Genomic DNA, 14,380 nt, shown 5'->3' on the forward strand with positions numbered 1-14,380 from the left:
GTTAGCATAAGAAAAAAAAAGAGCCATTTAGGTTGGAGACATTTTATAAAATGTGCTGACTTCTAACTTCTAAACAACTGTGCGACAGTACATTACCACTGCAAAAAAATTAATTCAGTATTGGAGAAATATTACAAGTCATCCTTTTCAGTATTTATTTCTAAGTGAAATGCCTAAAATGTCAAGCAGTCTAATGGAGGCAAAAGAAACATGATCTTGCTGGAAGATCTAAAAAGGAATAAATAATGCTGAAAACTAGGGGAGTTATGATGAAGTGAAGAATATTGAGTTTATTTTGCATATTCTCCTACTGGATTTTACAATATTATATAAATTGTAGTTAATGCTGGAATTTAACTCATTAGGAGAATGGCACTGGTGGAGAGCAACCATTTTTCAATGGAAAAGATGGCAACTTGTGAAGTTGTACATGAGTTTCTTAATTTAACACCATCAATTTCCAGCAAAAATCTCTTCCATAAAAGTTCCACTGACCAGTTATTTGAGAATTATCAGAAGAATGTAACCATTTTATCAGCATTTTATCTCCATACTACACTTTCTTGCTATTATTATTAAATTCAACTTAATTGAAAAAACATGAAGTCAAAATTCAATACAAAACAGAATGATTCATCTTTTCAAATTATTTTTTTTTTCTGTTTTATTCAACATCAGATTTCTCTTTTGATCTAATGGCAATAGGTCAAGGTCATCAAATTTTAATTAAGATAAATTTCTGTTTCAGCTTGGTTTTTAAATTTTTTTTTGCCTGATAAACATTTTACATTTAGCTCAAGAGCTCTTATATAGTTTGACAGTTGCCATCTTTTCAATCAATGTTCCATAGGAGGATCATAAGGCAGAACATCCCCTGCTGGATTACTCCTTTTTGAAAATCAGTGAGCAGCTGGCAAATGGGAAAATAACACAATCTTTCAATCAGATTGTTCTATGACCATATTAAACTCAACAAATGCTGGTTAAAGATCCATACAGTGGGTTAAACTTCTATAAACAAAGGGATTCTATGACATGTATATTATTGTAGTACTCATATAACTTATCTGCACTGAGCTTATTCCATATTTGCTTCTGATTCAAAATTATCCACATATTCAAAGGAGAAAATACATCAACACCCAGATAGGCTTCTGCGTCACATTTAATGTATACTCACATTTCTTGCTCATGCACACTGCTCTATTCATTTCAATGGGTGAAACAGATCTATGCCATCAACTGAGTGAAAACATGATTTACAGTCCCTGAATTAGACTGGCTCTTCAGGAGCATTCTGTTGGCATATAAATGCTCCCAGATCCATGGCAATTTAGAGATTAAATATGTTCACAAAACTATTCATAATGAAAGTCCAGGTATGCGATATGCTAAACAAATAAATAAATAAATGGCAATGTGCCATTTTCTGGGGTTCACTTTAGAAGTTCCTCTTCCTTTGTTTGAATGAAATATTATTATGTAATAGCTAGACATAATTTCAATTTCCTTTTGCCAGGTCTCCTTGTTTGTTGGACTCTATTATAATGTGATCATTGGATGGAGCATCTTCTACTTTTTCAAATCCTTCCAGTATCCTTTACCTTGGAGTGAATGTCCTGTTTTAAAAAATGGCTCAGCGGCAAGTGAGTAGCCAGTTTTTGCAACTCTCTGTATAGGGGAAAGAAGATGAGGCAAATTTCCATTCTAATTGTCTACTTTTTATTAGAATAATAAAAGCCATAAAGATAATTGTTGAAATAGTACTTAATGCTGCTTCCTGCTAATCCCATTTAGAACAGTGGGATATGCTCACCTTTTTTCTTCCTTCTGTGAGCAGCACAAAGTATTCATTTGCCTGTATCTGAAAGTAATCATGTTGCTCTCTTTTTCTGTGATGTTAAGAGTGTAGCGCAGCCCAGGCTTCCATTCCAAGAAAAAGACAATAGCTTAGGTCTGTTTCATCCTGCTAGAATAAAAGATTGTATTAGCTGGTAAGAAATAGTTTTGCCCAAAGGATGCAACCGAGATACTTTGGAAGTTAATGGAGCATTTAATAGACTTTGAACATCTCCCAGCACATAGATGAATCTTTTATAGTGAATATAAATCACCCCATTTATTTAATCTTTAATTTTGGATAGCAACATTCTCCCCACGTCCATTTCTGAAAAAGACCTCTAGGCTTATTTCCTGATGTGTCCTTACGGATTGGTTCTAAATAAATTCTACCTCACTTAGCTACACCTGAGGCATGCCACTATCAAATGCCAACTCAAAGATCTGTAGGAAATCTATTCAACCCAAGTTCTTATCCTCTGCAGTCATAGAACCGGAATGTGACAAAAGCTCTGCAACTACTTTCTTCTGGTATCGTGATGCCCTGGACATTTCCAACTCCATTTCAGAGAGTGGTGGACTTAACTGGAGAATGACCTTATGCCTGCTGATAGCTTGGAGCATTGTAGGCTTGGCTATGATCAAAGGAATCCAATCCTCAGGAAAGGTAAATATCACGGGTGATGGGTTGAAACAGAGAATAACAGGACTTTTAGAATTGATTGATAGCCCTTCTTTTAAAATCAGTAGTCATCCAAAGTGTTCAAGTGAATGCTGAAAACATGAAGATTTTGTCTCAACACTTGCCAAGTAAGCCTGTTCCATGTTCCATGGTCCTGTGCTTTTTGGTAGTTATTTAAAAGACAAGCATGTGAACAGGCCCATGGCAACCATGAGGATTATATTCACCAGAGATGGTATTCAGCTGGTTCAGACCGGTTCTGGAGAACTGGTAGTGGAAATTTTGAGTAGTTCAGAGAACCAGCAAATACCACCTCTGACTGGCCCCGCCCTCATCTATTCGCTGCCTCCTAAGTCCCAGCTGATCGAGTCCCAGCTGATCGGCTGGGTCTTCTTTTGTTGCCCTGCACAGGGAGCTGGAAAGCAGGTTAGTGGGGTGGGGAGGGAATGGAGACTTTACAGTATCCTTCTCCTAGAGTGGGGTGGAAATGGAGATTTTACAATAAGCGTCCCCTGGAGTGGGGTGGAAATGGAGATTTTACAGTATCCTTTCCCATGGAGTGGGGTGGAAATGGAGACTTTACAGTATCCTTCCCCTGGAGTGGGGAGGAAATGGAGACTCTACAGTATCCTTTCCCCTGGAGTGGGGTGGAAATGGAGACTTTACAGTATCCTTCCCCTGGAATGGGGAGGAAATGGAGACTTTACACTATCCTTCCCCTGGAGTGGGGTGGAAATGGAGACTTTACACTATCCTTCCCCTGGAGTGGGGTGGAAATGGAAATTTTACACTGTCCTTCCCCTGGAGTGGGGAGGAAATGGAGATTTTGCAGTATCCTTCCCCTACCATGCCCACCAAGCCATGCCACGCCATGCCACGCCACTCCACGCCACCAAGCCACGCCCACAGAACCGGTAGTAAAAAAATTTGAATCACACCACTGATATTCACCATTATCCAGCTCTTTCAGGGATCTCTCTCTCTCTCTCTCTCTCTCTACACACACACACACACACACACACACACACACACACACACACACACACACACTACAAGATGATTGAACAAATTTATTGTCACAATTTTTATGGACTGTGGCTACTTCACCAATGTAGGGATCTGATACATTTATTCCTATTAAAAATGCCGTAAGACACCATAACTCTTATTTCAACAGAGGCTCACAAACTTGTTTACTGGTGAATGTATGGCCATGTCCATGTTGATTTTTTGGCAATGTGTGGAAGGGGTTGTGATCATCTTCTTCCAAGATGTTTTTCATCTTTTTCTGAGTCTAGTGGACTGCCCTTCTGGAAATCATAGTTGTTTACAAGGAAGGCTAGGAATATCCAGAAGATAAGTTTTCTCATCTCATCAAATTGCAATTCCCAACATTTTTATAGAAAAGTGTGAAACATTAAAAACACTGATTAGGGTTGATGCCTATCGATGCCACTGCTGATTTACCTCACATCCTCTCCCTCAGGTGATGTATTTCAGCTCTCTCTTTCCATATGTGGTGCTGATCTGCTTCCTGATACGAGGTTTGCTTTTGAGAGGGGCAGTTGATGGGATTCTACATATGCTCACTCCTAAGGTAAAGACTTTTTAAAATACCTTGACATTATTGTTAGTTCATAGCAATTGTTCAGACAGGTGCCAGCAGTTTTTTGGAAAGATTTCAGAAGTGGTTTGCTTTCACCTCCTTCCTAGAACTGAGAGTCACCTAGTTGGCTTTGTGCCTATTAAGGTGGATCTCCAGGTTTCTCCACTCTACATTCATCCTGAGAGATATGGTAGATTAGGCTGAGGGAGAAGAGTCTTCAGAGGGTCACTAAATGTACAGATAGTCCTCGACTTACAACAGTTCGTTCAGTGACCATTCAAAGTCATTGGAAAAAGTGACGTGACCATTTTTTATACTTACGACCATTGCAGCATCCCCATAGTCATGTGATCAAAATTTGGATGCAGGGCAATTCATTCATATTTATGACAGTTGCAGTGTCCAGGATCACTTGATCACCTTTTGTGATCTTCTGAAAACGTCAACAGGGAAACCAGATTCAGTTAACAACCCTGTTATTAACTTAATGACTGCAGTGATTCAACTGCAATCATTAACAACTGTGGCAAAAAAGGTCATAAAATGGGGCAAAATTCACTTAATAACTGTCTCATTTATCAACACAAATTTTGGGCTCAATTGTGGTTGTAAGTCAAGGACTACCTGTAGTTAAAACTTAAGGGAGATTTTCTGTCTCTACTCTTAGTTGTGCCTTAAGGCACTTCCCCCCCCCAAATTTTGGTACATGTCAAATATGTAGGAATAATAATCCAATTGTTGGATATTATCCCAGAATGTTAGTATCTTCCTTATGAAAATTTCTGCATCATTGGGTGAGGTTTTTTTTATATTGCTTGGGGATGTTTTCAAAAATGCTTTGGAATGCCTGGATTGTCAGGCAGATGCCATCTGCAACTCCCAAAGCAGATATCATCCTTATCTGGAACTATGTGCCAGCTGTGGAGGGCAGTTGCATGATCTTGGCAAAGACGCAATTTTGAGAAAGGACAAACTAGGTGCTAAATTTGCACCCCTGAGTGGAATTTTGAAATTGAGCACCTTTGGTGAATTGAATCTGAAGTCAGCCTTCCTACATTATCTTTAATTTATTCACTACAGTACTCTTTGTGTAATCCTTATTTTTAGTTTAGTTGTGATGCTGCTCCATTGACAAATTTATTTTACAATTTGTAATTTGATGGCTACTTATAGTTATAGTGTTCCAATGAGTAACAGTAGAATACTAATCAAACAGCAAAATTGTAATTCATCAAGTAAAGATCATATAAAAACGATGTATGTTTTATGACTGTAAACTGCCCAGAAAATATAATTTATTGGGCAACATTAATATATAAACACTCCAAACAAATAATTGCCTCATTTAAATAGATCTTAAAAGTGCCCCACCTTCTTTGGATTTGCCCATTATCATCCATAATTCGATTGGCAGAGGAGAATGTTATTGGACACTTGCCAGCATATATACAAAAAGTATACCTACAATGTTTGTTTCTCCTTGTTTATAAGTTGTGATACTGTAGGTGTTTCCCTGCTCACCAATAAAGATACAGGGATGACTTGACCTTTCTGTCTCTCTTTTTTGCAGCTTGATAAAATGTTGGATCTCCAAGTATGGCGAGAAGCTGCCACTCAGGTCTTCTTTGCTCTTGGTCTAGGTTTTGGTGGAGTTATTGCCTTTTCCAGTTACAACAAGCAGGATAATAACTGCCACTTTGACGCAGCCCTTGTCTCCTTTATCAATTTCTTCACTTCCATCTTGGCCACATTGGTTGTTTTTGCTGTACTGGGCTTCAAAGCCAATGTTATGAATGAAAAGTGTGTTGTTGAGTAAGTACCCCCTTCTTTCTCTGTCCAGGTGATTTTGGCAGGGAACTCCAGCACACACAGTTATCATTTCTGAGGTGCAGCTTTATTCTGATCTGCAATTTCAGTAATCTATCATTCTCGTCCAAGTGGATTGCTATCTCAAGTTTACAGGACATAGAGATCTTTTCATTATTTAGTTTCTGAAGAAATTGCTAGGAGTAATAAAACTAATTCTTCTACATCAGTCTAAAAATGATGGTTTATTTTGCTGAGAGTAGGTAGATTCATTGTATGTTGAAACCCGGAGAATGTCTCTGTAAGTACATCTATTTTTCTATCATAGGAATGCTGAGAAGATCCTGGGTTATCTGAACACAGATATGCTCAGCCATGCCCTGATACCACCCCAAGTGAACTTCTCCCATCTCACAGCCAAGGATTACACTGAAATGTATGCTGTGATAAAGACAGTGAAGAAGGATCAATTTGAGAAGCTGGGATTGGATCCCTGCCTGTTGGAAGATGAGCTTAACAAGGTATGTTTAAAGATTGGCATTTTGGGCCATTTTAATTCCTTTGAAAAGAAAGAGATGAACTACAGGAGATGAACATTATAGTTCTTCCGAGGCAATATCTCTTCCGGAATGAAGACATGATCAAATATTGCCCAGATGTCAAATCCCTTATATAAATTGACTGTAGATATTGGTTTGGTTTGTAAATAATGATAAGTTCTTAATGTGGTTTGTTTTTGACATGGTCATCACTTTGTTCTACTAGAGACTGAGGGCTAGGTTAGATGCACCTCCACCCAGTCCCTCCACAGGTAATCAACCAATGCAGTCTTAGTACTATATCCAAGTCTGACCCTAACTGAAAGAATTCTAGATTAATCTGCTTTCTCTAGAGCACTCTGAAGCTGTAATCTTATCACCTGTCCATTGTGCCCACAGCCCACAAGTTTGACACCCCTGATATAGGGTATAGCAGAGCAGGGATCCTTTTGCTAGTTTATCATAGAGACATGATACATAGATCCAGAATGGCTCAGATACCTTTTGTTTTTGTTGTTAATGTAATTTATTGTAACAGAATTACAACAGCAAATGCCACCACCCACAAATATGTCACTGGTTTTTAATGTTCTGAGGTTTCTGAAATCTATTGCCAGTTAGCATCCATTTCAAGGGTACTGAGTGGAAACATCTATGATAAGAAAATGCCATTGGATGTCAAACCTGATGTGAAAGGAAGTTCATGAATTTTCTCACTGTGTAGTAGTTTTTCCCAATGTGTTGGCCATAACTTATTGAAGTCGTGGGTTTCCTTTCTCCACAGCTATTGAAAGAAAGAGGTTCAGGACTTACGGACCATGGGTGAATAAATGTGCTTGGATCATTTGAAGTTACTGATGTTGGGAAAACTTGAGGAATAAATACTCATCCCATCATATCTATGATATACATGCAATATAAAGCCAGAGTTTATTTTCTCTCTTGCAGAGCATGTATATATAGAAAGCAGCAGATGCTTGTGCAATCCTCAGTACATGCTTGCTTTTGCCTCTACTTATCCACATAGGAAATTTCCCTCATTGGACCTGAGGGTAATATGTGATTGGCTGTTTGGCTCTGAAAGCTTGTAGTTTTACAGACAGAAATCTATTGACAAGAATACACACACATACACACATCTGCTTTTATAACACTCTTTCTGTTGTCAAGAATAACCTAAGCATCTTCTTTTGGCTGTGTACAGTCAGTGCAGGGAACTGGCCTCGCATTCATAGCTTTCACAGAAGCAATGACCCACTTCCCAGCTTCTCCTTTCTGGTCAGTGATGTTCTTCCTGATGCTGATAAACCTGGGTTTGGGGAGCATGATTGGGACCATGGCTGGCATCACCACACCCATCATTGACATGTTCAAAGTGCGCAAAGAAGCATTAACAGGTAAGGCCCTTCTCAGGGAAATACAAAGAGTCTCATGGAGAAAACTGCAGTGTGAGTAATAGAGCAGTTGTAAAACCTGTGGCTTCAAGAGATATATTAGAGCTGATCACTCTGGGCCCATTAAACTGCAGGTATCCTTTCTCTTCCTCCAACATCCTAATTCAGATGTTTAATCAATGTTGCCATCAACACTGTTACTTTAAAAAGAATAGCTTTTTCCTTTCAGCATCTGGGAAGTTAATCTTATGATCATGAGTTAATGTTATTAGGAAACAAATGGACTAAATATTGGTTTACAGAACAGTTTGTGGTGAGTAGGTCTGAGCTGTGTTTGGAAAGTGATTTTCTGACTGCCTCATATTTTATGTATTGTTACTAGAAGTAAATCTTCCTGGTTTCAGTGAAATGTACTGTGATAAAATAATATATGTAATTGCAGCCCAAATGTAGCATATAAATGGGAGAATTGTCTATGGGCTAAACCTGATCTTGAGTTCACCCAATCTGCACATTCTTAACTGGAAGCATCTCTAATCTGTAAGTGTTGTGATATGTGCCATCTGCTGATTTGCTCAGGTAAAATTAAAGAGCTTTCTCTGCAATACATCACATCGTTAAGTCAAGTTTCTCCCAGACTTATTTATAGCAAAATTTGTTTTACCTTTTTCTAAAGATAAGTTATACTGTTTGTCCCATGATAGTTTGCAAGCTTTTGCATGTTTACATAGAAGCAATTCCTATGGAAGTAATCCCCATTTTCTGCAATGGCTACTTACTCTCAGGGAAACATGCACACTGAAATCATGTTTTTAAACACAGGAAGACTAAATGCTATGCTCTGTTCTGCCTTTAGTTAGCTTCCCTATAGGGATGAAGAGGGACTGCTTAGCATAAGAGGATAGTTCTTACTGTACATATAAGAAGTTCAGCTGGATCCTGCATTTGGTCTGTTACATTCATTTGCCTGTTTTGCCACTGAATGCACGTGCCAATTCTGTCATGCCTAAACATACAATAGAAGTGCATTCATTTATTCCGCAGTATGGACAATATTCATGATTTGTGAACTTCTATTTAGGACTTATTATTTTGTGCGCTATTTTTTTAGGCAGTATAATTATAGCCATAGGACAAACATAACAAAATATGTTAACCGGACCAACAGCCCTTGCATCTAAGAGAAAATTATGTGTGTTAACAATTGTCATCTGCTCCTTACAGTTGGCTGTTGCATTTTCGCTTTCTTCGTGGGGCTGATCTTTGTGCAACGCTCAGGCAACTATTTCGTCACCATGTTTGATGATTACTCTGCAACGCTGCCACTCACTCTTGTGGTAATCCTGGAGAACATTACTGTGGCTTGGATTTATGGAACCAAAAAGTAAGAGTTCTTTTAAAAGGAATCAGTGGAACTGATGTTCTTATATTTCTTCCTTCTTTTGCTTCTAAAACCAATTTTTATATAATGAGCTTAATCCTCAGATTTCTTGATTCTTCTTTAGTTTTCTAATGCTAGCAAAGTTTCTTGATTTCTGAGTTTCTCCATCCAGTATGAAATAAAAAAACAGAAATCTGGGATTTGTGCTTCACCTGTTCGCTTTCTTCCTTCTCCCTTTTTAGATTCATGCAGGAATTAACAGAAATGCTGGGTTTCCGGCCTTCCGCCTATTATTTTTATACATGGAAGTACATTTCACCAATCTGTATGGCTGGCCTGATGACAGCCAGTATAATTCAGCTAGCAGTCAATCCACCAGGTTATAGTGCCTGGATAAGAGAAGAGGTGAGTCTGCATAAATTATACGTCAACATTTTCAAATCCATAAACTGTGCATCAGCATGAAACCGATCCATTTTATTTGCATAGGCTGCTGCATATCAGTTGACCATAAACAGTGTGACAATATGTAATAAAGCCACTGAATCCTCAGTGCAGATGAAATTATGTAAATACTAGATCAGGGCCCATGTACATTAAGCCAAAAGAACTCTTGTTCTGACAACAGTATGCTGATTGTATATTAGAGGTCCAAAGCACTGTGATATTTTCCTCCCCCTTCATGTAATCCTTCAAGATGGCACCATTTTTACATATCACAGTTTCATACGCTTTAAAATAAAGTAGTCCAAAATTATGTTTTGGCAGGGCACTACAAAGACTCTGACTGAAAAATGATTTAAGCATTTATTCTTTTGGCAGGAATTTCCTAGATTATGAACATGGTCCTAGATTATGAAAGCCACTTTTTCCATATCACTTTTCAAACAAAAGAGACTTGGTTGAGTTGGGTGGCTATAGTAATAAAATAAATCCTCACTAGTCAACAATAGGGAAGGATTGTACATATATTAGTGAGAGAATAAAGGTAAGGTAAAGGAATCCCTGCGGCTTTTACTCTGCCAGTGATAGCTGACTTTAGACTACTAGAATTGTATTTTTATATACTTGGAGGTGTAAGCTGCCCAAAGTGAATAGTAAATAGGAAGCAGACAGAAGTTTGACACAGAAAAGGAAGAATTTACCTATATAAAATGAAGAGAAAAGAATATTGTTTACTGGTAGCAGTTTCATTCTTGTAAACATCTCCTTTCAAAGAGTGTTCCTTCTCTAAAAGGTGATGGATGAAGAATGGTTTTATGCTTGCCTTAGTTCCAAAGAACTACTAAGCTAATTAACTTAATGTATGCATAATACCTATAATATATACCAAATTACTTTTTCCTTTTCCTTCCAGGCGGCGGAGAAATTTCTCTATTACCCCAAATGGGCAATGGGCATACTTGTGTCTCTGATCATCTTGGCCACCCTTCCTCTGCCGGTGGTCTTTGTCCTCCGCCAATTCCATCTGCTGTCAGATGGTTCTAATGCTCTGTCGGTCACATACAAAAAGGGGCGTATGATGAAGGACATATCCAACTTAGAAGACAATGATGAGACCCGTTTCATCTTGAGCAAAGTTCCTAGTGAAACTCCTTCTCCAATGCCTGCACATCGCTCTTACCTGGGCCCTGGGAGCACCTCCCCAATGGAAATGAGCAATGTTGCCAATGGACGCTACAGCAGTGGGTACCTCATGGATACCACTCCTGAATCTGAACTGTGACCATCAACCAGTAGCCTTCCCCTACTTCCTGGGTGAAAGAGAAGATAGTCCTGAAGGAGGACATCTGTTCTTTAAAAAAAAGCTTCCCATCATGCATAGCAACCAGAGGTAGATGATATCAAGTGTAAAAGGTCGAGAAGGAAAGTTGCTTTTCTTCTGGTGCTCTCCAAATGAAATACCAGAATTTTCCTCAGTGAATAATAGTAGTGGTAGGACATTGCAATAAATCTTATGGGCAAAAGGGAAATTTTAGCTAATTGGTATTGAAAAACACAGATAACCTGTTTCAAGAAATCTAAGATTGAGGGAGAGAGATGGAATAAGGAAACAGCCAAAACAACAACAACAAAACAAACAAACAAACAAACAAAACAAGAAGCGGCTGGTTCCCTGACTCTCTCTCTCTTTCTCCATCCCTTACTTTTAGTTAGGAGAAGAGGTTTTTGTCCCATTTGCTGAATAATTACCACTATTCATAGCACAAGATTTAAAAAGCCCTATATGTATTCTACCAGGACCATATCCAAGTTGCACAGTCTTAGTGAAGAGTTCTTACAACTCTTCACTAAGATACATTTTATGTACACAGCACATTAGAATGCTTGCTGTTGCATTATGTGAGATTGGTGATGTTATTGCTGAAGATGATAAAAAGAACCTGAAAGATTTTTGTTTAAGTGAAGCTGGCCGTGGTATGCATGCTGCTGAGATATACAGTGTTCCTGTATCACAAATTCAGATTTGTGCCATGTGTGTCAGTCAGAACCAAAACATAGCTCTATCAGTGTAGTTTTCTAGAATTCATGATGTATTCATGATATTATTTACAGAACTCTAATTAAATGCGGACATTAAATGTTTTATGAAATATAGGACATAGTAAGAACTATTCTAGTAGCAGCTCTTTTCTACAATAGAGATGGAGAGAATCAGTAGCTCTCCAGGCTGTTAGATTTCATTGGCATCAGCTAGGAGGGCTAATGATAAGGAATGCAGGGAACTGCAGTGCAACAACATCTGAAGGGCTTCAAGTTCTCTACTCCTGTTACGTGGGCACACACTAAATACATGGAAGGATCTTCCTATATTATAATTTGGGAAGGAATGACAAGCACATTAAAAACATTGATAGCACATTTCCTTCAACATAGCACATGTGAATTATGTCCCCCAGCCAGGATTAGTGTGGTGGGATTATCAAACTTTCTAAACAATGTTTTATATTATATACCTAAGATAATTTAAATGTTTTCTTCAAACTGTTACCTCTGTTTCTTTAACCGCAGTGAGGAAGATAACTGCACATATATCAATCACAGTATCGGATATTGATAGAATTGATAAAATTACTAAAGTCTAGTGGCAGAGTTCTTGCCTCCCACTTAGTCACATTCAGTTAGTCATTCAAACAAGCAGTGCCAATTTTTAAAACCAATTTTAAAACATTCTCTTCCTCCAAAATTGTACAATTTATATGTGAGAGTTTAACTGTTATAAGTCTTTACAAAGTTGTTCGGGTAAACCATATAATTAATGAACATTTTAAACAACCTCCCCCTTCCCTTTTCATTTTGTCCTCCTCTAGTTTTGCTATTTAAATATTCCCCTGATTGCAATTTGTGGACTGAAGTACCACGAAGTCTGATTTTTTTAAAAGTAGAAAATAATACATATAGGGAGGAATATGTTGCAGCTGTAAATCATTTGCAGAAGATGCTTTAAGAGTTCATGTGCAGAGAGTTGAGTGGCTAGATCTTCAGGAGATGTCTGCAATGGTATAAAAGATTTATAGAGGCCACTTTAAATGTGATTACTGGGATTACCTCTCTATGGCCAGCTGTTTTGTTAGTTTCTGAGACTAACGTTATGCACAATTCTCTAGGAGTAAACAAAAAGAACAAAAAAGAAAAATCTTACGCTTTGAACATTATTGAGAGCCTGAATCTGCTGGAATATTAATCACCAATAATACCTTTAAAGTTGTGTCTGGGGCATTATGAGAAATTAAAAAGATGATTGGTCAGTGGATAATACTTATGACATTTTCAGAGTATTGATGCCTGTCACCATCAGTTAAGGCTGATTTTTATCCTACTTTGAATATACAACATATCTTAACTTTACCAAGTCTTTTCTAAGTGGTGGAATAAAAAAATAAGGTTTGAATTTGTGTTTGGCATAAATCAGCAATTAAACAGAAGCCAAGATCTGGTGTCCTAACTCCACCTCATTCTATTCATTGGGCTTCCGGAGCACAATGTGGCCCAACACTGAACAGTATATCACAATGCATTAAATTAATGTCAGGAACCCCAATTATCCAGGATGTATTCATTATGCAATAGTGAAAAACAACTAGTTTATTCCCATAGAGGTAATGAAGTGTCAGTGGGGAAATGTCAAGATGTCAAGAAAATGATGAAGAATGTCCTACTTTCCAGAGACTTAGCATTTTTACAGTAAAAGCCTTTCTAGAATGTTTCCTGATGATTTGATTTGCCTGTACCGCTGCATTTAAGGAGATCACAACATTTTTATTCATTTCAGCAGTCAATGGATTCTCTTTTTGTTCTTGGGTTTCAGATTTGACTTCAGAGTAGTTAGGTAACCTGGAGAATTATGCATAATTATATTTCAATTTCTTCTTTTCTACATGCTATATTATTTAAGTAAGCCTGTGATATATTACAATCTGAATAGACAATGGAGGTAGCTAAGTTGATATTTCAGTCCATTTCTGGCCTTTTTTAATTCAGTCATAAAGTATCACATTACTGTACTAGTTATTTTATCTGAGTCCTACAAAAACAGCAATTTTGCAAAAAGAAAAAGAAAAGAAGACATTTTCTGTGATAGTTCTACATGTTTCCTAGTCAGAAATAAATCTTTAGGATATGAGTCAATATAATTCCACTGGAATCAATTAAATTAAATGACAGCTATTGGAAATCTGATCCAGCTGCTACAGATGACAGGATTATAGAATTAAGGTAGAGTTTATAAATAAGAGAGTGTGTCTTTGAGATAAGGTGAGCATCAATGCTCAGTATCATTCATTCTGGCTAGGGCTGATGGGAATCGGAGTTCACAAATATCTGAAGATCCTTTTTTTTTTTAAATATAGGAAACCCTGTACCTCCGCACCAGCAGTAATGTGCTATAAAGTCTCTCTTCATGCAGGTCATGCATTGGTCCCAAGCAAACAGCTTACTCTGTCAATGGGTCTTTTCTAATCAATCTGTTCATTTAAATCCTATATATAGAAGAGAACAGGCATGTTAGTGCATCATCTATATGACAATCCTTGAAATATCTGAAGTTGTTGTAATCTCTTGATCATTTGTTTAGGTAAGACACTGGCTCAAAGAAGCAAATGGGTACCAGTGTATGGCACTGTTTTTCCATTT

The 14,380-nt window shown here is 37.7% G+C and overlaps 1 protein-coding gene across 1 annotated transcript in view; it reads left to right on the forward strand.

The window, feature by feature from the left end:
• Window positions 1-13,180, forward strand: part of SLC6A17 (solute carrier family 6 member 17) — a 39,167-nt gene extending 25,987 nt beyond the window's left edge. Inside the window, exons 4-12 of the mRNA XM_034414791.3 lie at window positions 1,520-1,646; window positions 2,325-2,506; window positions 4,008-4,118; window positions 5,698-5,939; window positions 6,262-6,454; window positions 7,677-7,869; window positions 9,091-9,250; window positions 9,490-9,652; window positions 10,605-13,180. Coding sequence (XP_034270682.2) covers window positions 1,520-1,646; window positions 2,325-2,506; window positions 4,008-4,118; window positions 5,698-5,939; window positions 6,262-6,454; window positions 7,677-7,869; window positions 9,091-9,250; window positions 9,490-9,652; window positions 10,605-10,973 — 1,740 coding nt within the window. The 3' untranslated portion in view covers window positions 10,974-13,180. The remainder of the gene's footprint in view (window positions 1-1,519; window positions 1,647-2,324; window positions 2,507-4,007; window positions 4,119-5,697; window positions 5,940-6,261; window positions 6,455-7,676; window positions 7,870-9,090; window positions 9,251-9,489; window positions 9,653-10,604) is intronic.
• The last annotated feature ends 1,200 nt before the right edge of the window (window positions 13,181-14,380 follow it).

Source organism: Pantherophis guttatus, chromosome 3 (assembly GCF_059756535.1).
Source record: "Pantherophis guttatus breed Tessera chromosome 3, ASM5975653v1, whole genome shotgun sequence".
Taxonomy (NCBI): Eukaryota; Metazoa; Chordata; class Lepidosauria; order Squamata; family Colubridae; genus Pantherophis; species Pantherophis guttatus.